The sequence below is a fragment of the Oryctolagus cuniculus genome, chromosome 13 (genome assembly GCF_964237555.1).
Source record: "Oryctolagus cuniculus chromosome 13, mOryCun1.1, whole genome shotgun sequence".
NCBI lineage: Eukaryota > Metazoa > Chordata > Mammalia > Lagomorpha > Leporidae > Oryctolagus > Oryctolagus cuniculus.
Genome location: NC_091444.1, coordinates 107,789,998 through 107,814,214, shown reverse-complemented (window position 1 = coordinate 107,814,214; position 24,217 = coordinate 107,789,998). Strand labels below are relative to the sequence as shown.

Below are 24,217 nucleotides of genomic sequence, written 5' to 3'. Positions count from 1 at the left end.
ATACTGGGCTGCAGAAAATACAGCAAGGAACTGAGCCATGTGCAATATTAGACAACTAAATTAGCAAAAAGTGTGACACACCGCTCGATGGAAAAATCCCTTTAAAATAACAAATGCATTATTTTTATTTGAATTGGGGACCTATTTCTCTTGGCCAACCTACAGAAATATGTTTTTCTTTCTAAGAGTTCAGGACATTAATACCAAAGTCGCAGCCAAAAGTTTATGAAAGTATTACCGCATTCGGTCTGTTTATGATTAAAATACAAAGTTCTCAGGCAAATTAGCCCCTCCAGGGACTTCAACTATGAGTAAGCCCAAAAGCCTAGGTTTCTGCTGATAATAATCAAACTAGCATTTCTTGCCCTCCCCTCCAAGTTTCTGCAATTTAATCTAGAAGAACTTCTTGGAACAACCCATGGAAAAAGATATTTTTAATCAAAACGCTGGCTACAAAATTGTTTTACAAGAAGAACGTTCTTTATGCAAACAAATTCCATGCAGAGAGCTGGTGACAATGGCAGACGCAGCCCACAGGAGCCTGGAGTACACGTGTGGAAGAGAACAAAGCCACAGGGAAAACCCTAGGTTTGCACATGGGCCCAGTCCTCATTAAAGAGAAAGACAGGTAATTAAAAGGAACGGTGGTCGGCACCAGAACAGGAAAGTGAGACGCCACACTCCTCGGCGGGCGGGAGCAGGCAGGTGACAGGGAAAACGCCCTCAGGCTACAGCGGCACAAAGGTGCCAAGACTCACGGACCGGACCGGGAGAACCCGGGGCCGGCGTGGGAACCAGCGGCGTGTGGGTCAGTGTGGGAAGAGGAACCACAAGAGGCACTGGCCACTGCTGACAGGTGCATCCGAGCGTGCAGGAGGGACCTCGCCTGATCCTCACCGCCCTCTGAGACACACCATCAGAGGGAGGCACAAAGCCGGCTACCAGGCTTGGAAGGCCAGCATCTCTCAGCGAAGCCGCTCCCTGGAGGACACCCCTGTCTGCCGGCGGTGACCTCAGCCATGGGCGACACCTCCCTACTCAGTGCTCCTCCAAGGGGTCAAAGCAGGTTCACCACACACACCGCCCACCCTCAGAAGAGAGATGGACAATGCCGGGCCCGGGTCCCCAAGACAGCGGCCTACAAGGTGGGCATGGGAAGGAGGAACGAGTGGGTTTAGGACAGGAATCCTCAGGGGTCAGAGCCACATGGAGAAGGCATAGGAGGTGTGAGGGCTGACCCGGAAGACGCAACTGGTCAGCCCAAGGACCTGGGACAGCAGGAGGCGCAAGGGCTGACCCAGAAGACGCCACTGGTCAGCCCAAGGACCTGGGACAGCAGGAGGTACAATGGTTGACCTGGAAGACGCCACTGGTCAGCCCAAGGACCTGGGACAGCAGGAGGCACGAGGGCTGACCCGGAAGACGCCACTGGTCAAGACCTGGGAGAACATCCTCAGGATACAGAGTGACGAGCTTGCCCTGCGCTGCTCAGACCACGCACGGACCTGCCCACAGGTCACAGCGACCTCCGGGTCACCCACTTCACTCTACACCTACTTCTGGCTGCTTCTTGGGAGCACTCCGAGTTGTCACGGAAAATCCTTTATGAACTCACGTAAGTCTACAGAATACCGGAGGATGGGGAAAATACTAAGAGCACAGCACGAGGTGTCTCACGGTACAAACACCCTCGGCCCGCCAGAGGCCACGCGATGTAATTCAACCTCCACCATGTTAGGGGCTCGTTCAGTGCATGGAAAATCCCTGGCTTTTCTCTTTTTTTTTAAAAGATTTATTATTTATCTTGCTTGAAAGTAAGAGTTACACAGAGAGAGGAGGAGAGGCAGAGAGACAGAGAGGTCTTACATCTGCTGGTTCACTCCCCAGTTGGCCGCAATGGCTAGAGATGCACCAATCCAGAGCCAGGAGCCAGGAGCCAGGAGCCAGGAGCTCCTCCGGGTCTCCCATGTGGGTGCAGGGGTCCAAGAATTTGGGCCATCTTCTACTGCTTTCCCAGATCATAGCAGAGAGCTGGATTGGAAGTGGAGCAGCCAGGGCTCGAACTGGCACCCATATGGGATGCCAGCACTGCAGGTGGAGGCTTTACCTGCTATGCCACAGCGATGGCCCCTTTTCTTCTCTTATAGTACAATTTCTCCAGCTTTCCAGCAAGAAAGAAAATTTGTACTTACTTCTGAATCTCCAGTATCTAGTTTGTACAGAGCAGAATTTACTAACTGTTGAATAAAACTTAAAGAACGTTTAAAAAAAAAGAAAGAAAAGAAAAGCTGCTCTGAAGAAAGGCGCTAAAATACAGGTACAACTGGTAATGGATGGACATAAAAACAGGGACGATCCCATCACCCGTGAGCCTGAAACACAGTGGCAGAATCTCCACACTGGGAGACCACGATTAGCCCGTATTTACCCACAGTGTGTGCGTGTGCGGAACTCCGTGGCTCTGCTTTCTAGGCTACAAACGCCAGATAAAACCAGCAGACAGAAGAAGGTTCTCTCTGCCTCTCCCTCTCTGTAACTCTGACTTGCAAATAAATCTTTCAAAAAAAGAACAAAACACAAGGGAAAAGGGTAAAATGGCTCACACAGAGAGAAACTTTGAAGTGCTACAGGCCCCAAGTACCAGGCCTCAGAGGGACAAAAGACCAGGTAACTCTGGGTGAAAGGGTCCACGTGTCAGGCCCACTGCAACAGTGGCGGTGAAGGTAGCTGGGGCATCGGGAACAGGGCTGGTGACAGCGATACCTCTCCACTCACAAAACCCCCAGACTCAAAGTGGCTTCAGGCTGATCCAGCTTGCACAGGCGGGCTGCAGGGAGAGCAACGCACCGCAGGCTACACGCTCAGGCAACCTCCTCACCAGGGACCATGCGAGGGTCGCAGCCCCAGTGTCTGCAGACCTGAGGGACGAAGGACAGGATGTTGAGAGCAAGTGGCACGCACAGGGCTGGGAACCAAGGGACGCGGAGCACCCAGCACAGATTCTTCTCGTCGGGCGTCTGCGGTGAGGGTGTGAAGAGGCAGCCGAGGGTCCAAGCTGACAGGGCGCAAGCTCTCCATGGCCAGATTCACAGGATAGACCGCCAGCCACGGGGCTCCCCACGAAGGCTGACCCACACGCCACTCTCAGCTCAGAGTCACCTCCCTGCTGCTTGCCGGCTCTCAGCTGCACAGGCCCAAGAAGCAATCAGTGTGGCCAGCACAAGGGAGGGAGAGAGAGGGACAAGCAGCCCTCCTGCGCCACACAGCTCGGGAAGCCGACACAGCGCCTGATGGGCGGACACGACCCTCCCGAGACACTCGGCAGACCTCACCGTGACCCGGCTTCCAGCCTTCCGAAAACTGGGCGAGGAAGCAGACAGAGATGTCTCAGGAAGGAGCCAGAGACGACTTAAAAGGATCATGGGGAGAGTGGCTGAGGTTTAACCATTAAACTCCCAAAGGAAAGACAGAAGGAGTGTCTGCGACGCACCAGACACGGGGCTTACATTTCTTTTTCAAGATTTTATTATTTGAAAGGCAGAGTTACAGAGAGGCTGTCTCCATCATCTGCTGGGTCACCCCCCAAATGGCCATAACAGCCAGAGCTGGGCTGGGCCGAAGTGAGGAGCCAGGAGCTCCACCCAGGTCTCCCACGTGGGTGCTGGCGCCCATGCACTTGGGCCACCTTCTTCTGCTTTCCCAGGCCATTAGCAGGGAGCTGGATCGGAAGTGCAGCAGCCAGGACTAGAACTGGCGCCCATATGGGATGCCGGCACTGCAGCCAGCAGCTTAATCTGCTGGACCACAGCACCAGCCCCAGGCTTGCATTTAAACCTGGGCTGTATCTCCTACCTTCACCCCATCTAACACGTGGTACTGCACATGTCTCCCCCATTCTGTAGACAGCAAGGTGTTGGCAGGGCGTACGTACCTAGCATGCAGCAAATAAGCTGCAACAGGGCCCAGTCGTCCTAGGCACTGTGTTCCAATGCAGCCTCCAGGTGTTTTCTGATGTCAGTCACACAGCGGGGAGTGTACGGGCAGCTGGCTCTCAGGACAGCAGGGCACCCAGGAGCCAGCACGTGGGGCTGCGGCGGGAACCCCACTCGGGATGCCCACGACCCACGCTGCAGTGTCTGCTGCAGTCCGGGCTCCACTCCCGATGGCAGCTTCCTGCCGACACACACCTTAGGAGACGGCAGTGGTGGCCCACGTTCCGGGCCCCTGGCTCCCACGTGGGGAGACCCAGGTGGAGCTCCCAGCTCCTACCTTCAGCTTGGCCCCGCCCTGGCTGTCGGAGAACGTGGGGGAGGGAACCAGCAGACGAGACAGCTCTGTCTCTCTCTGTGCCTCTTTTTCAAATAAATAAGACACGTTGGGGCTGGCATTGCGGCATGCAGGTTAAGCCTCTGCCTACCATCTGGCATCCCATACACGTGCTGGTTCAACACCCAGCTGCTCTGCTTTCCATCCAGATCCCTGCGGACGTGCATGGGAAAGCAAAAGATGGCCCAAATCCCCGGGTCCCTGCGCCCACGTGGGAGTCCCAGAAGCAGCTCAATCCATCTTTCTCAAAAGAACACTCACCAGGACCCTGACCCACCAGGCCTGTTCGCCATCGAAGCTTCTAGTCCACAGTTTTTTGTTTTTTGTTTTTTAAGCAAGATTTATTTTATATTTATTTGAAAGTCAGAGTTACACAGAGAGAGGAGAGGCAGAGGCAGAGACAGAGACAGAGACAGAGACAGAGAGAGGTCTTCAATCCGCTGGTTCACTCCCCAAGTGGCTGCAATGGCCGGAGCTGCGCCAATCTGAAGCCAGGAGCCAGGAGCCTCCTCTGGGTCTCCCATGTGGGTGCAGGGACCCAAGGACTTGGGTCATCTTCCACTGCTTTCCCAAGCCATAGCAGAGAGCTGGATCAGAAGTGGAACGGCCAGGACTCGAACTGGCACCCATATGGGATGCCGGCACTGCAGGTAGAGGCTTTACCCGCTACACTACAGCGCCAGCCCTCTAGTCCACAGTTCTTGAAACTAAAAAGTGGCAAACATGCAGAGCTCCCAGAACACAGAAAGTGGCACAGGCTCCCGAGGGTGGCTCTGCTCCCCACGTGAGGAAGCTGTTTTCACACAGGGCGGGACAGCACTGCGCTGCTTCAGTCAAAGCCCCACAAAGCCCCTTGCTCCTGGCACTGACACAGCCCAGGACAAGACATCTCTCTTGGCAGGGTGCTTCGGTCTCCTTTTTGGTGTTCTTGTGAACAAGACAGATTTCAGATATGAAATAAAATTTCTGGCATTTAGGAAATGTAAACGTAATTTTAAACCAACCTCGATGTGGTTAGTATCCACCTTCGCGGCTGTCAAGGATAAACGCGATTATGTCTCCTTCTATTTTGTAAAAGCACATCAATCGGAAAGCAGCACAAAAAACAAATATTAATTTTAGAATGTTGAGGCAGGGGATGCAGATTTTTAAACCAGCGAAATGGAAAAGCCATTTGGTTATTGAGTGTGCATTGGACACTGCTGGCAAAGGGAAAAATAAAAGCCACCAAACACACACCCTTGCAGCTGACATGTGACATCACCGTGGCCTGCGGTTGGTCTCCTTAGGACAGCGGATGGCACGACCCCGGCTGTGCCCACACCCAGCAGCAACAGCTCTCCAGCCTGTCTGAGCTGTGACCCTTGGGTCGTCTCGCTGACCCGCCTACAGCTGGCTAATCAGATTTCTGGGCTGGCCACCTCCTAATTTCCTAATTAAGACAGAACAATTGCCCCACACTCCGGAAACCAATTTCAGTGTGTAGTGTGGAGCGTGCTAGCTCGGGGAGATTTTTCTCCTTTTGTGCTTAGCACAGCTGAGTGAGCACACGGGAAAGAAGAGGGAATTTCGCCCACACGGGGACCCACCGGGACGAGCTGAGTGCAGACGGGAGCCAGAGCTGGGTCCACTTGGAGCGCTATCTCTTCCCAACGCCAAGGCCACAGAGGCCAGGCCTGGCGCCACAGCCGGGTGGATGGCCCAGGGAGACCCAGGGAGACACATAACCACGCACCTCACCCCGACCTGGTACACCCCAGATAACCCGCTTCACTGGGTTCTCCTCTACCTGGGAAACTCAAAGATTTGGACTCAATTAAATTACACGGAAGAGGCTACAACAAAGTCCCAGAGGCATCACTCATGGAGGACGTCAGCGTCATTACTGCAAATCAGCATCAAGAGTTTAAAAAGTGTCAGAGCAGGGGCAGGCGCTGTGGTGTAGCGGGTAAAGCCACTGCCTGCAATGCCAGCATCCCCTGTGGGCGCGGGTTCAAGTCCCAGCTGCTCCTCTTCGGACTCCACATCCTGCTAATGCCCCTGGGAAAGCAGAAGATGGCCCGAGGGGCTTAGGCCCTGCACCCACACGGGAGACCTGGGTGAAGCTCCGGCTCCTGGATTCAGCCCGAATAAATAAATGAAGACAGCCATTTGGGGAGTGACTCAGCGGATAGATGATCTCTCTCTTGCTCTCTGATTTCCAAATAAATTTTTTTTTTTTAAAGTAGCATAATAATCAAACCATTTGGCTCTCCTTTTCCTTAAGAATAAGGTAACCGAGACGCCTGATCCAGCATGGTCTTGCCATCAACACTGGGCCACCTCCTTTATTTGAACGCCTAGGAATCAGTGAGCACGTGCTGGCACAGCGGCAGGCACCATTCCGTGCCAGCGCCCTCACTGAGGAAGACGACATGACCAGAGGTCAGGAACCCAACGCCACGCACAAAACCACACAGTGCGCAGCACCGGGGCTGGAGCGGGCGACAGGGACACGCAGGAGCAGGGGCGGCGAGCGCATGGCCGGGCGGCGGGGCAGCCCACATCTCACCGCGTCCCACTTCTCCCAGCACCGGCACCCTGCAAAGGCAGACTTCAGGAGCGGTGGTGACAGCTGCGCAAGCACTTGGGTCCCTCGTGGGAGGGAGGCCCAGATGGAGCCCCCGGCTCCTGCCTTTGGGCTGACGCAGCCCCAGGGAGTGAAGCAGCAGGTGTGTTTCTCGCTGAGCCCTAACCTGCACAAGTCCTTCCGGCTGGGGGAGGCACGGCACACTCGGCGTCACCATCGCCGAGCACTCAGGACGGCCCACGCCACCCCGGCTGCCTCGTCCCTCCAACACATCAGGGGACTTGAGACAGGAGAGAACCCTAGAGCAGGGGTCTCTCTCTAGAGGCCAGGCAGCCACTCCCCATCTCGGAGCCCACGCGGCAGCCGGAATGTTCTTGGCACCGCGCTGCCACTTCTGTTAATTGGGCTCAGGTCCGCTCAGCAGGAGTCGGCAGTGAAAGTGGCAGGCCCCCAATTAGCTGCTGCTTCCCTTTCGTGTGCCGGAGTCCCTGCCTCCTCTCTCCTCGAGTTTATTAGCTGCAGCAAAGTGCGGGACGAAAGAACAGGGGCGGGGAACGCCCACGTGAACCGACAGTCTACTCAGAGTCAGGAAGGGGGCCGGGCTCAAAGGCATGCCGACGTCTGACCACACGGTCAGACATCCACACGGAGTTGGGGGTCTCAGGGTCACAACTCAGACACCTCGTGGACAGACACAACAGGGAACCGTCTCCCTCCAGGATCTCCCAGGAAAGACTGGCTTCAGCAAAGCGTGCCCCCGCCCCACGAGATGGCTCTGAGCAGGCTATGGCTGCCTCCAAGGCGACTCGGGCTTCGGTTCAGCTTCTAATGATATTTACCACCCCGCTTTCGTTGTCAAAGTAATGCTCCATGTGGCTTTGAACCAGGGGACGAGACTCAAAGCCCCCACCCCACTGTGTGCCCTCCACCCCTCCTGCTGTTCCCCCAGGCAGAGCAGCTGAGAGAGAAGCACTCTGAGAGGAATCCAAGGAAGAACAAACCCACTACAGGGACAGAAAAATCTAGAACTCTGTTGATGTCTCCAATCTACAAGGCACCTCTTCCACCCTGCTGACCCCAGCCAGCAAGGCAGAGGCTCTGTTCCTATTTTTAAAACCCCAGGGGCTGGCATTGCAGGGTCGCGGGCTAAGCCGCCTCTTGGGACGTGGGCATCCCACATGGGCCCCGGTTTTGCAAACTCAGTCACTGAGCTACTGTCTCTGGGAGAAGAGAAGCACCATGGGGGTTCCTTAAGCGTTACTCAGCAAGGCCACAGGCCCTGAGGTCTGAGGGGTGGGGTCAGGGTCAAGAGCAAGCATGTGCTGGCTGTTCACAAGAGACCCACTCCGGGGCCGGCGCTGTGGCACAGCAGGTTAACCCTCCACCTGCAGCACCAGCATCCCACATGGGCACCAGTTCTAGTCCCGGGTGCCCCTCTTCCAATCCAGCTCTCTGCTATGGCCTGGGAAAGCATTGGAAGATGGCTCCAGTGCCTGGGCCCCTGCACCTGTGTGGGAGACCCGGAAAAGGCTGCTGGCTCCAGATCAGCTCAGCTCCAGCCATTGCAGCCATCCTGGGGGTTGAACGAGTAGATAAAAGACCTCTCTCTCTCTCTTTCTTCCCCTCTCTCTCTCCCTCTCACTGTCTCTAACTCTACCTCTAAAATAAACTCTTTGGAAAAAAACAAAAAGAGACAGAGAGTCGGGTCTGCCAGCTGGACTCTGACCTAGAACCTGGCACGGACGCAGCCCCTGGAGTGACCGGAGCAGCACCCTTGGGTGTGCTGAGGCGCAGGGCTGCTTCGCGTTACCTGTTCTTGCTTCTCCAACCACTTGTCCACCAGCGGGTGGCTGGCGCTCAGAGATGACCGTGCGTTGTCCCTCTGGAACTGGGACCAGCTGCTCGTGTCCCGCGGCAGGCTCCGGTAGTTCTCGTCTTTCTGTTCGAGAGGAGACAAAAAGAAGTCTTGTGAGAAAGATGGACAGACCTTGCACATCAGCTCGGGCGTTCAAAAGGAGCAGAAAAATGATTCTCCATATTAAAGACATGGTGACTAACTCATACACAGCTGGCTGAGGACACCCCACCACGCGAGACCTCAGAAACACAGGCCCTGGGGAGGCTGCTGGCTGCAGCAGGTGCGCATGGGGACCACACACACACACACACACACACACACACACACAGGCTACACACTGCACTTGGCAACTGAGTCGGCCTCCCCAGGACAAGCATGTGCACCAAAAAAGCGAAAAATGTTCCTACACAGGATTTCACTCTCTTAGTCACGGAGTTTTCTGTTTCCCTCGTTCTGATATCGTCCCGTGAAATATCTCCCGCAATTCATCAAAAATGCTGAAAACACTAAGACTGATAAATCTGTTCCTGTGTGGATCCCTGTCGTGTTGGGACACTGGGTAAAGACGTGAGAACCTCCAGGTCGTCTCTGACCCACCTCACCAGCTGCCCATGAGCGGTCACTCAATCCCAAGATGAGAGCCGTGGACCTCGGATTTGGGAGGTAACACGCATGAGAGCCGTGGACCTCGGATTTGGGAGGTCACATGCATGAGAGCCGTGACCTCGGATTTGGGAGGTCACACGCATGAGAGCCGTGGACCTCGGATTTGGGAGGTAACACGCGTGAGAGCCGTGCCCTCGGATTTGGGAGGTAACACGCATGAGAGCCGTGACCTTGGATTTGGGAGGTAACACACAGCACCTTCACTCTGACACGGCCGCCACAGGTGACATCAGGACAACCAGATGCTACCGGATGCCTCTGTCAAATAATAAATTGTAACAGGAGTGGACAGCTGGCACATCAGCTGAAACACCACAGGGACACAGACATCCCACATCAAGTCCCTGGGCTCACATCCTGGCTCCCTCCCATCCAGCGTCTGCCATTGCACACAGGGAAGACAGGTGACGGCTGCAGTACGCGGGTCCCTGTCACCCACCTAGGAGACCTGGGCTGAGTTCCAGGCTCCAGGCTTCAACCTGGCCCAACTCTGTCCACTGCGGACATTCACGGATGAACCAGGCCATGGAAGATCTGTGTCCTCCTTTCTCTATTTCCCTCTCTAATTTTCAAATGATCACAAATTTTTAAATTAAAAAATAAATGACAACATGGTTTGGCTTTTGAGCTGTCAACTTCAGAAAAGAAATGGGAAGGTCAGAGTCTGCTGGGGAGGCAGCGTCTTCAGCTCAGCCTCCATGGGGCCAGTGCTATGGTGCAGCGGGTGAAGCTGCCACCTGCAGTGCCGGCATCCCATATGGGCGCTGGTTCTAGTCCCGGCTGCTCCACTTCCAATCCAGCTCTTTGCTGTGGCTTGGGAAAGCAGAAGAAGATGGCCCAAGTCCTTGGGCCCCTGCACCCATGTGGGAGACCTAGAAGAAGCTCCTGGCTTCAGATCAGCACAGCTCTGGCCATTGCATCCAATTGGAGAGTGAACCAGAGGATGGAAGACCTCTCTCCCTCTCTCCCTCTCTCCCCCTTGTGTAACTCTGACTTTCAAGTAAATAAGTAAATCTGGGGGAAGAAAAAAAAAAAAAGCATGGGCTGCAAAATTATTTTGCAACAAACTTATCTTTAAATCCCAGTTTTCCAAAAACTTTAAATGTACACATTATACACATACCTGAAGGTGATTTCCTATAATAGTGTTCATGCATCTGGAATTTTGAGTATAACCTGTCACCTGAGGTCCCACGTGGAATTTTCCACCATGGCACCTAAACTTGAAATCAAAGCTTTGTTTGTGGTGTTTTCTTTTGGGGGGGGGGGCATTTCAGATTTCAGATAATCAGAGTAAGGATGCTCGGTCCACACAGAAACCACAAACGTGCAACTCAGCAGGGCTGTGTGGTACAGTCCTGAGCTGTGGCCCAGGGTGCCGTCTCCTCCTCCTTCTACACCTGGAGAGAGACTGACAGTCCGGGACCCCTCTCCGGAGTCTCACACGCAACACGCACTCCGCCACCTACAACCACAAATTCACACATGAAATGGAGCACGCTTCTGCATGAAATAAAGTCGTCCCTCTAAGACTCAACAGCAGGCCAGCGCCGTGGCTCAATACGCTAATCCTCCACCTAGCGGTGCCGGCACACCAGGTTCTAGTCCCGGTTGGGGCGCCGGATTCTGTCCCGGTTGCCCCTCTTCCAGGCCAGCTCTCTGCTGTGGCCAGGGAGTGCAGTGGAGGATGGCCCAAGTGCTTGGGCCCTGCACCCCATGGGAGACCAGGAGAAGCACCTGGCTCCTAGCTTTGGATCAGCACAGTGCACCGGCTGCAGCAGCCATTGGAGGGTGAACCAGCGGCAAAAGGAAGACCTTTCTCTCTGTCTCTCTCTCTCACTGTCCACTCTGCCTGTCAAAAAAACCAAACAAAACAAAAAAAGACTCAACAGCAGAATTCAACCTCAGTGGCCAGCACTTCCTACCGGACAAACTCCACCCATTTCTGGTCTCTGCAGCTGCAGGGACTGTGATGGACAGGACCACGAGCCCAGAAGGTGTCACCACTGCCTAGGGCCTGGCCTGCTCCTAGCAGAGGAAGTGGTAACCAGGAGACCGGAGCAAGCGGGGAGGAAGGAAGGAAAGGAAGAAACCAGGTCTCACTGCAGCGGCAGACACCAGGAGATCTGCACTTGGAGCCCGGGACCAGACCGTCTCACACGCTGCTCAGACGTCCGAGCCGGTGAGACTCCAGGAGGCCGCAGAGGGAGGCGTGCCAGCAGAACCCTCAGATGTCCACGAGATATGAGGGCTAGAAGTGCAACGCTGTGTCGCGGGCCAGGGGCCACCACGGCAAGAGGACCCGGTCTGACAGTGCCGTTGGTGGTGACCAGGGTACCAACACCTTGCTGAGGATACAGGAGTGGCGCAGGACACCCTGAAGACCCAACCTGCGGCGCTGGGTGGTGACTGTGCGCTGTGTTTTCAGAACAACGCCACTCATGCAAGAACAGGGAATGGAGTTTTTTTAAAATCAGCCCTTTCGGTTCCTAATGAAATCATTCAAGCACGCCAATGATAATCAGTGATGTGATGGGAAAAGTCGATGGGGAGCTGGCTGTTTGCAAAGGGACAAAACATCACTCGAGAGGAGAAAAACCTAACTGTCTCCCGGCTGCTCCTCTTCCAGTCCAGCTCCCTGCTAATGTGCCTGGCAAAGCAGCAGAGGACGGAACCTGCACCCAGGTGCCAGACTCGGATGAAGCTCCTGTCTCCTGGCTTGGGCCTGGCCCAGCCCTGGCTGTTGCAGCCATCTGAGGACTGAACCAGCGGATGGAAGATCAATCTCTCTCTCTGCAACTTTGCCTTTCAAATAATTAAAGAAATTAAAAAAAAAAAAAAAAAGCCACAAACCCCTCCCTGGTCTTGGTGTAGGAGCCGGCACAGTGCCGAGACTCCCTCACTGTCCTGGGTCCCGTGCTCACTCCAGTTCCACACAGGGTACCTGAGGACTGTCTGCGTGGCCAGCGTCCATCACTTCCCCCAGAGGCTCCAAAGAGCACAGTTCTAGAACCTTCTACACTACTCACTACCACTAGACGTTTCCTGCCTCTGTTTCTCCAGGGCATCCCAGAGACCCCTCAGAGCCAACCACAGTTCCAATGGGAAACTCGACTCACACCCCTTCCCCAATACCCAGAGCCATCCTCACCTCCTCACTCCCTCACGAGCCCTGGCTGCAGCTATGTCTGGTCTAAGTCGACGTTTGGGGCCAAGACTTGCTCCTGGGCCCCAGCCCTCCTTCTACATCACTGTATCCTGCCTGGAGCTGTCCCTGTGGCCCTCAGCCATGGACCCCAGCTGGCTCCTGCGTCATCCACCATGTGGTGTACCCCACTCCCCACAGCACAGGACACCAAGCCAGCAGAGCCACGGCACTGGGACAGGCACTGGGCACAGGGTCTCTGGGACGACACACGCACTGTCACCCACGCTCCCGCTCATTCTGCGACTTGCAAACACTCGGCTTCTGTAGAAAAACTCGCCACTGTCCATGCCTAGTTCCAATGCGCTTCCTCTTAGCAACGCGCCCCTCTGGGCAGAGCTGATGGTGGCATGAGTCTGCTTCACGTTAATGGCGGCTCTAAGCTGTAATTGAGCTAATTGTTTAAACTGCGGTTTCTGCTGTCACAGGGAAGCTGAGGCAGGAGGTCACTACTCACCATCAACCCCAAACTCGCAGCAGCACGGCCCGAGAATGCTTTGTCTGCTGCCTACTGCCTGCTTCTATCGAGATAAACTATCGAGATAAGCTCGGGTGCTCTCTATTTTGGGGGAGGGTATTTGCACACGGCTGGTGCCACTCTAGCATCCCACATCGGAGTCCCCAGTCTAAGCCCCAGCCCCTGATCCCAGCTCCCAGCTAACTGCAGCCTGGGAGGCAGCAGGTGACGGCTGAAGTGTTTGGGCCTCCCCCACCCAGGTAAGACACCTGGATTCAGTTCCCAGCTGCTGCCTGTGGCCTGGCCCATCCTCTGCTGTTGTAAGCATTTGGGAAGTGAAACATCGGATAAAAGATTGTCTCTCTGACTCGCTTCAAATAAAGTTTAAAAAAGGGGGGAGGCATTTACAAGAAAAATCTGGAGGTCACATTAGGCACTATCGCTCAGCATTTCACTGGGTGGACCCTCCACGCGTGGCTCCTCGCGATGCTCAGAAAGGCGATTTTTGGTCATTTCTGATTTCAGAGTCCGCAGGGAGGGCTGCTTTATCCACACCGGAAATGCAGCTTGGGATGAGGACACGAAAGTACAGAAACCTCGGAACACACGTGGTGCACAGATGGGACGACAGGAACCGTTTCCACCCCAGGCCGTGAAAACCATGACCGGGGCGCTTTCCTACCCGGGGGCTGCGTGGAAAACAAACCCTCCCACCTCCCAACTGACGGAATTCCTCTGCGGGAATCCAGTCCCAGACAAGCCTCCGAGCTGTCCCAGTAACGGACACCCACATTCTCTGAAGGCCATGTCTAAAGGTTACTTACAAGAGCAAACCAAATAGGCAAAAATATAAATGCCAACCAACAGAGAAACCACCCAATAAAGTTAATAAGCAGCAACTCTAGGAGAGTCAGCAGGTGCGTTATCAATGAGACGCAGGAACAATCGCCCTACAGACAGAAATCAGGAAAAACTGCCAGAAATCAAACCACAGGTGAATCCCCGCGCGGTATCGGGGACAGCTGTGCTGTGCAGAAGTCCCGAGGCTGGCGCATCCAGATGTAGACGCTGCTCCTTTGCGAGATCTCAAACAACTCTAGACTGGGGGGGCCAGCGGTGGGAGAACCGTAAGATACCCCATAAGAGCCGTCGACATCGGCAGTTCTAAATTCAGAAGATCTCCCATTTCTGAGAGAAAGCACCGAGACCCTGAATACGACTCTGCGGGCAGGAGCAGGGCCCCGGAGGGGGGAGGGGCTGCAGAGACACCAGATCCAAGCCTTGAAATCACCCGGCAACCATAAGCCCAGGGCACAGGAAATCATCCAAGGCCCTCTGAAGTCATTTGTTTTAAAAAACGCTCAGGATGCCAACGCAGTGTCTTCCCACTCCCTAGCAGCAAAGCCTCTCCCTGGGACACTGGCAGCACCGCACCTACCTGTGCGGGTTTGGTGGGGAGGGTTGGAGGGGGAGGGGGAGGGGAGGAGGGGGAGGAGGGGGAGGAGGAAGGCAACTCAGAACCAGGCACCTGTGGCTGCCAGGGGCTGCTGACACAGCAGTGGTCTTTACTGCTCAGAGCCTTGCTCCACCTTCCTGATGGGGTGGGCCAGCTGTGCTCTCTGCCCTCGCCAGCCTCGGTCCCCAGCGGGCTGACTGACGAGGGGCAGTGGCAGAATCGCAAGCACTCCGTGGCACCGTGACAGGCACGCGCTCTCAAACACGTGGACGGCCTGCCCACTGCAATGGACAGGCATCCCACAAAGGGGCCACCCGGTCTCCCCTCCAAGGACAAGGACAGAAAACCTCAAGGAATGCAGAAGCCCACAGACCCGGGGCCTGCCCACACCCTGGAGGCGGGGCCAGGATTCCAGCCGGGGCAGGTGGAAGACCCCTATCAGGACAGAGCGCCTGCTGCAGCAGAGGCATTGAGGGATGCCAGCACTGCTCTAGAGCCTGCCGAAGACTCCAAACCACCGGGCCAGACCATGAGCCCTTCAGGCAGGGGACTCATGGGAGCCCAGGGGGACAGAGGAGGCAGAAGAACCTGGACGCTGAACCAGTTTATTCCCGTGATTTCACACAGAAACGAAACCACGCCACACTGACAAGGCCGGGAACAGGCAGCACCTGCGCCTGCTCAGAAATAAACAAACTTCCCGCCTCGCACCTCATCAGCAAGTCGGCCTCCCCGCTTTCCCCACCCTCTGCATCAGGAATACACGGAAGTCTCTGGATAACTGGAGATGAGGCCGTATCTCACCAGACACAAACACGTGAAAAGCTCTGACTGTATGCAAACAGCACAGACTCAGCGAGATCACTGGGCTGGTATTTGAAAAGTCAGAGAACAATGTAAGCCAACGCATGACCCGTGACACTGAGTTACCCGACCACTGGGCTTCCTCAGACACAGATGCTTACACAGCTGAAGAACCTGGTGTGGGGAGTGCGGGCAGCTGGCCACATGCAGCTCCGCACAGGGGAAGGCTGGCTGAGTAGCCAAGGATCTTTAAACCAAATCACGCTCAAGGATGTATCACCATCGTTAAATACAAAGTGGGGATATCATGAGGGACTTGAAAGAGTTGGGGGGAAACTTGCACTACAGAAAAGCTCTGTGTGGGTTTCCAACATGTCTTGCACCGAAATAAACTTAACTTTAAAATAAAAGAGATTTGAAAGTCAGAGAGAGAAAGACATGAGAACCTTCTATCTACTGCTTCACTTGACAAATGGCCACAGAGGGCCAGGGCTGGGCCAGGTCAAGCCAGGAGCTCCGTGCAGGTCTCCCACATGGGCGCAGGGGCTCAAGCACATGGGCCATCCTCCTGTGCCTTTCCCAGGCCATAGAAGGGAGCTGGACATGAACCAGTGCCCACGAGGGATGGTGGTGTCACAGGTGGCACCAGCTGTGCCGGCCGTGCCACAATGCCAGCCGTAAGCTTAACGTCAAATCACACTTTCTGTGAACTTTCTGAAGTCCCCTTGTATAAATACCCACTAATGGGCTGGCGCCGCGGCTCAATAGGCTAATCCTCTGGCTGCAGCGCCGGCACACCGGGTTCTAGTCCCGGTCGGAACGCCGGATTCTGTCCTGGTTGCCCCTCTTCCAGGCCAGCTCTCTGCTGTGGCCCGGGAGTGCAGTGGAGGATGGCCCAAGTGCTTGGGCCCTGCACCCCATGGGAGACCAGGAGAAGCACCTGGCTCCTGCCATCGGATCAGCGCGGTGCACTAGCCGCGGTGGCCATTGGAGGGTGAACCTACGGTAAAGGAAGACCTTTCTCTCTCTCTCTCTCTCTCTCTCTCTCTCTCTCTCTCTCTCTCTCCCCCTGTAAGAAAAAAAAAAAAAACCACTAATGGGAGAACGAAAAATTATAAGAGACGGTACAAGAGAACATTGGGCATTCATTAAAAACGCTGTCTAATAAAATTCACAGCAGGGGAAATATCCCTTGTGATATAGGGAAAATGTACAGATAACCAGGATGCAAACCTGTACACACGGCAGGAATCCTGTGTGTGTGTGTGTGTGAGAGAGAGAGAGAGAGAGAGAGAGAGAGAGAGAGAAAAGAGGAGAAGAGGAAAAGAGCAGAAGAAAGGAGGGGAGGGGAGGGGAGGGGAGGGGAGGGGAGGGGAGGGGAGGGGAGGGGAGGGGAGGGAGATGGTGGGGACACCTCAGTGCCAGCTCCTGGCTGCTGGGATTGGGAGTTACGGGCAAATCCGTGTTGCTCTATCCTACCAGCGTCCCCATTTCTGCAGCGACAGAGGTGGATGTGGTGGGCAGTGGGCACTGCTCCCAGGGCTGGAAGGCTCCAGCTTCACGTTGCAGACCCCCTGCTTGGAGGGGCCAGGTCCCCACTGCCCCCTGCCCAGTCCAGTCCTGTGGTGTAAGGTTTTACCGGGGGTGACACAGGGCACAGCTCGGGGAGGAGTGCGGGCGCCGCCCCTCTGAGTGACGTTGACATAAACAACTCCTAGGAACTGCGTGGGTCTGTGTGCTGTACGTGAGCCTGCCTGCCCCACACCCCCAAGATGCAGGACGGCTGAAAAGAAAGCCCATCACCGTGAGGGCTCTGTGGGAGCCCCGGCTGCTCACGCGCTCCCGATCATCCCCGCAAACGCGGTCCAAGCCAGGACGCCTCTCCAGAGCCTGGACTCCCGGGAAAGCCTGCTACATGACAAAGGCCACTGACTTCCCGATACAGTGAGCAGATGCCCCCAAGGCTCTTCCTGGAATCCAGGGTATTTCAGGGGAGTGGGCCTGAAGTTAAATCCCTCGGCCAAAAGTTTAAAAACCCAAATACTCTCCATCCCTTCCTAGTAGATTCTTCTTGATTTAAATGTACACATCCCAAGGATTTCTTTTTATTGAATGGTCAAGGGCCAAAATAACGGTTTCTTCAAAGGCAAAACTAAGTTACAAGAAATATTCAAGACAGGCTCCTTGATAGAGGTAGAAAGGGTAAATCAAGCAAGTATCAAGATATGTCCATCCTGGGCCAGCACTGTGGTATAATGGGTTAAGCCACTACCTATGAAGCTGGCTCCCATATTGGCTGCTGGTTCAAGTCCCAGCTGCTCCACTTCCAATCCAGCTCCCTGCTAATGTGCCTGCGAAAGCAGCAGCAGATGGCCCGAGTGCTGGGACTCCTGGCTTCAGACCAGCCCAGCTCTAGTTGTAGTGGCCATTTGGGGAGTGAACCAGTGGATGGAAGATTCTGTCTCTACCTCTCCTTAATTCTGACTTTCGAATAAATAAATCTTAAAAAACAAACAAACAAACAAAAAAATTTCTCAGCTTAAAAAAATTGGGGGGGCTGGCACTGTGGTGTAATGGGCTAAGCCTTGACCTGCAGTGCCAGCATTCCGTATGGGCACCGGTTCAAGACCCAGCTGCTCTACTTCCAAACTTGCTCTCTGCTGTGCCTGGGAAAGCAGTGGAAGGAGCCCGAGCTCCTACACCCACAGGGGAGACGCAGAAGAAACTGCTGGCTTCTGGCTTCGGATCAGCCCAGATCTGGCCATTGTGGCCATTTGGGAAGTGAACCAGTGAACGGAAGACTCTCTGTGTCTCTACCTCTGCCTCTCAAATAAATAAATAAAATCTTAAAAAACAAAAAACATGATGTCCATCTTGACACTAACAGGCGTTTACTATGATTTCCACGTTTCTCGTTGCACGCTGTGCTGAGTGACAGGCCACACTGAACACTGTCTACTAATTCATCCCACAGACGTGGGCGGGGCTCCTGTCCTGCAGGTGCAGCAGCGGAAGTGGGTGGGGAAAAGCCGAAGTGGACACAGCAGGTGGTAAGGGCTCCAGGGGGACAGACGACAGAAAGCATTAACACATGCATCTTCAGAAACAGACGGCACAAGCTAAAGCTTATTTAGATTGAACACATCAGGTCAAGGGCCAAAATAAATTAGGTCAAGGAGGAAAACTGCATTAAACCCAGACAGCACACTTCCATTTGCGCTGGGAGACTTATAGGAGATGAAGTTATCAATCGGCCAGTCAGAATAAACGGCCCGGAGGTCCGCTGTGGCCTTTCAGGGGCGCTTCCCAAGCACACGGGGAAACGCGCTCATCCCTGCGGGAAGTGTCCCTGTAGGGACATACGAGCAGCACGCCGAGGGGGGCCTGGGACCACCGCAGGGAAGGGGCTCTGTGGGGCACACCCTTCCTGATGGACCTGCCCATTGCTGATCCAAGAGTATATCACCCACTCAAAAGCTGGACACAAAAAGAAATGTATGCCACACTCAGCACGGAATCTTATCAGGAAATTCAGCTCAACGAGGCTCAGGAGGCATCTGGTATGCAAGCAGCCTCGACAGGGGCCCTGGAGTAGACGACACCTGGCCCCAACACTACCACTGCACCACCAGGAAGACAGGAGGGTGGGGCTACAGCCAGCAGGTGCAGGGGAGGAGGGCGGAGCTAAAGCCAGAGGTGTGGGGCTCACCTTCCAGTAGAGAACAGGAGGATGGGGCTAAAGCCAGCAGTTGCAGGGGAGGAGGGTAGGGGAGGAGGGCGGAGCTGCAGCCAGCAGGTGCAAAGGAAGAGGGTGGAGCTGCAGCCATGTGGATGATAGGAGGGTGTGGCTGCAGCCAGGTATAGGGGAGGAGGGCAGGGCTGCAGCCAGCAGGTGCAGGGGAGAAGGGCGGGGCTAAAGCCAACAGGTGCAGGGGAGGGCGGGGCTAAAGCCAGCAGGTGCAAGGGAGGAGGGCAGGGCTAAAGCCAGCAGGTGCAGGGCTCACCTTCCTGTCGCAGGTGTTGGGACCACCCGATGGGCTCTGCTTGAGGAAGCCGGCAGTTGTGGACCAGCGCGTGGGGTTCTTCCTGGAGGGCTCCTCGGAGGAGAAGTGGTTGTCGCTGAGCGAGGTCGACAGGCCCACGAGGGCGGGGTCGCTGCTCCGGCGCACGTGCAGAGGCATATCTGGCAGCAGAGAGAAGCACACGGTTTAACGCAAGGCACGAACCCTGAAACTGCACAGTGGGATCAGCTGGGTGCCAAGGACTCAAGCTTCCCCACAAGGGCCAAGGAGCCAGCACGGAAGCATAAACTCCACGGCTTCCTTTGCAACGCCACAGGGCAAACAAGAGGTGGCCGGCTCTGGAGCGAGGCTGCCCGGGCGTGCACTTGGGGTCGACCGTGTGTTGTCCCTGGGAGTCTGGGGGAGCTGAGAGCCCTGGCCTGCAATCCCTTACACTCCAGTGCCTGGCTCAGCCCATCTCACAGAAGGAAACCGTGAGGCCCCATGGCACCAAGTACACCAAACACGGCTCCCTGGCAGACAGCAGTGACACCCCCCACCCCCAGCACTGCTGACGACTCCTCACAGACACGACTACTGAAGCCGAGCAGCTCAACAAACCCCACACGCGCGGTGTCACGGAGCCACTGGAAACGGGATCAGCAGGAGAGTTCATTCTCGCCCCCACAAAGTCTGAAATGCGTGCCTGATTTTTCTTAACACACATGTCCCTTGAGACGTTCGAAGACTGCCTCGTATGCACAGGTTTCAAGGTTTTGGGCACCAAAAGCAATTTCCTTTACGTCCACGTTTCCAGGAACTTTGTCCCCCGGTATCTGGTAGATCAAGAAGCACCTCGATGACGTGCGGCTACTCTGAAGAATTTGGGGGATAAATTGTTGCTTTCACCCAGTAAGCAGTTATCAGACAGAATGAAGCAAAAGCACGTCTCTCCACGCGGAAACCTGGACAAAGTCCAGACAGGTAACACCCACAGAGTTCCCGCATCTACTCCCACGACGGCATTCGAGCCACTGTATCCACAGACCGCAGTCTGCAGCTACGGCGCTAACGCAGCCAATCTCCCTCTCAGGCACGTGCTGGCATCAGCAGCGCTGGCGGCCAGGCTCTGACGGAGAAGAGACAGAAACAAAAACCAGACAGACAGACAGCAGCACAGGAGATGCCCCTTCAGCATCGGAACCAAGAGGCCCGTGTCAGCCACAGGGAAAACACTCGGAAGCGTGGGAGCACACCAGCTGCACAGGAAGCCATGTTCAGAAGTAGGACGCGAGTCTCCGGAACACGAAAGCAAGTTAGCAACGACCCCAAGAAGCAGAAGCACGGGACTCACCCCACCAAAGCACAAACTGTGCCAACACACCACGAGGACTTGGTCACATACAGCCTGGCAACAGGACCACAGGACAAGCAGACCCAACACCGAATAGCTAACGTTAGTCCTGATGATGGTTATACACAGTGTGCTGGCAGAAACAGACACGAAAAACACATGGATTTTAAGTTTGTTTAAGTACTGTGACAGCCCTTGCCACCTGTTACTTGCGACCCAAAATAGACAAAATCCAGTAAGAACTCCACAGAGTCCAGGCTGCTCCACTTCCGATCCAGCTCCCTGCTAATGGCGCTGACAGCCTGGGACAGCAGCAGAGGGTGGCTCAAGTGTTTGGTCCCTGCCACCCCTGTGTGAGACCTCAATGAAGATCTTAGCTCCTGGCTTCGGTCTGGCCCAACCCCGGCCGTTGCAGCTGTTTGGGGAAGTGAACCAGGGGATGGAAGAACTCTCTCTCTCCCTCTCTGTCTCTGTAACTCTATGTTTCAAAGGAATAAAATGAATCTTAAAGAAAAGCTTGAGTGAGATCAGGTTGTGGGCAGAGCGGGTTAAACTGCCACCTGCGATGCCAGCATCCCATACTGGAGCACCTATCTGAGTCCTGCTGCTCCACTTCCAATCCAGCTCCCTGCTAATGCACCTGAGAAAGCAGCCAAAGGCGGCCCAAGTGCTTGGTCCCTGCACCCACGTGGGAGACCCAGATGGAGTACTGGGCTCCTGGATTTAGCCTGACCTGACCTGGCGGTTGCAGCCATTTGGGGAGTGAACCAGTACATGCAAGATCTGTCACTCTGTCTTCCAAGTAAATAAATAAATGTATGTGTTAAGATCACAATGCTTTTACTACAAGGAAATTTCTCCACCAAAAGGGGAAAAAATTATCCCCGGGAGTCATTACATAAAAACACAAACACAAAGTGGGGTGGAGGGTTGCACTGCACCACTCTGGTGCAACTACAACACTGTTCAAGGTCTCTAACTGCTCTGTTAGGAAACTCCAAGCACCCCACGTTGTGTGAGGGAGAACAGCAGCACTAACCGCCCACAAGACAAGGCACAGGAGCACCCAGAGCTGCGCCCGCGGTCTGCAGACGACCACAGGACAGAACCCCGAGCCCTGGAGCACAGAGCTCCCGCGTGATCCCCCGAGTGTGCTTGCCCCAAGGAAACAGCGTGCTCTCCGTGTGCCTGAAATCCCAGGGGCACCAGGACACACGGTTTCCACAGGCAAGTAACCAGGACCCTCTTCCCACAAGCTCACCGGGTTCATCTGCTGGTCTAATGAGCACTTGTCTAGATTTCTTGGCAGCTCACCAGCGCGGCATGCGCCGGGGGCCAGGCATCACTGGCATGAACTGCACCGTCTGGCAGCCACTCGGCTTGGCGGGTCATCCCGGACTGGAGGGCCTGGTGTGGTCCCAGCCTGGGTCTCCACCCCAGCTTCCTGCAGTGTGCGTCCTGGGAGTGGTGGGGGTCTCTGACACCCACGTGGAGACCCAGATGGAGTTCCAAGCTCCTGCCATTGACCCGCCGTAGCCCTGGCCATTGGAGGCATTTGGGAAGCAAGCTAGCAGGTGGGGAGATGTCTCTCTCTCTCTCTCTCTCTCTCTCTCTCTCTCTCTCTCTCTGTCTCTCTCTCTTTTTCAGTTTTTTTTAACTGCAATGTTAAGGACATCCAGAGAAGCTCCCATAATGCGGCCTTCCCGTGAGTTCCCAGTGCACTAAGCTTTTCACGTTCAGGAAAATCCATACAAGGAAGCAGCATAAACGCTCACTGTGCCGGAGTCTATTATGTCACTCCGTGGGCGCCAGGTACCCCCAGTCTCAGACCCCAGGTTTACGTCAGTTTCCACTGTTGATCCCAGGAAGGTGGCCCCGGATTTGATAACCGAGCTGACGAGGCCAGAGCGGAACCCAGCTGAAGACACGCGCAGCATGGCCTCACCCACAGACACCCAAACCACATCATCGAGGCGCCGAGCTGGGTGCTGCGAGGCACCTGGGAAGCTTAGCCACAGCGTTCCATCAGCCCTGCAAACGGGGACGCAGCCAAAAGATCTACTGACTTCAACGGCAAAGGCACTGCGGACTGGGGAGCTCCATGGTCACTGGGGAACAGAAACCTCCAGACCCCAAGTTGCACACGGAAGTCTGAGCTGTAGCATGGGGGACAAGAACGGTCAAGGGTCCGTCTTGTTATGGATGGGCTCACACCACTGATCCTCACATAAACCAAGTAACCGGGGTGCGCTGGCCTTCCTGAGAAAACACTGTTCTGGGAAAACTGGCTCCTTGGCACACAGACCACTGCAGACAAGGAATTCTCAAAAGACATGGTGGACATGCCGCATACAGCAGAAGTGTGTCATGCCTACTCCATGTATCATCATGCAAACGTTAGAAAAGGGGCCGGCGCTGTGGAGTTGTAAGTTAAGCCTCCGCCTGAGGCACTGGCATCTGACATGGGCACCAGGTTGAGTCCCGGCTGCTCCTCTTCTGATCCAGCTCCCTGCGGATGAGCCTGGGAAAGCAGTGGAACATGGCCCAAGTGCTTCAGCCCCTGCACCCCCTCGGGAGGCCAGATAAAGCTCCTGGCTCCTGGCTTTGGATGGGCCCAGCACTGGTCTTTGTGGCCATTTGGGAAATGAACCAGTAGACGGTTCTTTCTCCCCCAGCCCTGCAACTCTGCCTTTCAAATAAATAAATCTTTTTAAAAAAAAATTAATTTTTTTTTAAAAAGTCAACAAGAAAGGAGGTTGGTGCCGTGGGGCCGCAGGTTCAGCCATTGCATGGGGCGACCGTGCACACCGCGGAGTCTCATACCAGCTTCTGATTCTGCTTCCTGAGACACTGGCTGCTGCGGGTTTGGGGATGAAGGAGAGAAGAAAAGAGCTCTGTATCTTTCTTTCACATAAAATGAAAAGAAAATTCGAGAAACGACAACAAGAAGCGCAGTTTGGTCTTGGCCGCAGAGCACTGGAAGGTGTCTTCCCCTGGGCTGTTCCTGGCGCCCACTCGGCATCAGGAATAATCGGATGCGATCTGCACTCGTTCCAGTGATGAGAAACAACAGGAGCTGCCCGAGGAAGGGGTCCTGGTCGTTTTTATCCCAACTCCTCCGTTCCTAACTTCAGGAAAACTGCGGTATTTAAAAATATGGCGGCAGAACTTTCCAACCCTGTAATCTTCTGATTTATTGAATACAGAGCTGTTCAAAGTATATCATCTGAAATATTAAAAAGAAGATTCAAAGACCGGGTTCTTCAATAATTAAGCTGCTGGCAGAAGCGCGAGGGCTGGAGCGATGTCCCTGGGCCGTTTGATGTGCGGGTGGCTTTGAAGCTGCAGGGAGCAGGCACAGCCGCGTCTCCAGACCCGAAACCCGCCCGGCACTAATGCACTGTAAATATTGACTTCTCTCTCTAGACATGGAGCTTCTTAAATAAGCTCAAGAAATGGCCAATCTGATTGTGAATTAGAGCACCGCCAACAAGAAGACACATGGCTCTTCATCCACTCAC

At 54.9% G+C, this 24,217-nt stretch overlaps 1 protein-coding gene across 24 annotated transcripts in view; it reads right to left on the bottom strand.

The window, feature by feature from the left end:
• PARD3 (par-3 family cell polarity regulator) overlaps positions 1-24,217 on the bottom strand; it is a 507,188-nt gene that overhangs the window by 285,430 nt on the left and 197,541 nt on the right. For all 24 annotated transcript variants that reach the window (XM_070056191.1, XM_070056180.1, XM_070056187.1 and 21 more), the window contains exons 4-5: positions 19,346-19,524; positions 8,706-8,834 (exon numbers count right to left, since the gene is read on the bottom strand). In XM_070056191.1, the coding sequence (XP_069912292.1) occupies positions 8,706-8,834; positions 19,346-19,524 (308 nt within the window). The remainder of the gene's footprint in view (positions 1-8,705; positions 8,835-19,345; positions 19,525-24,217) is intronic.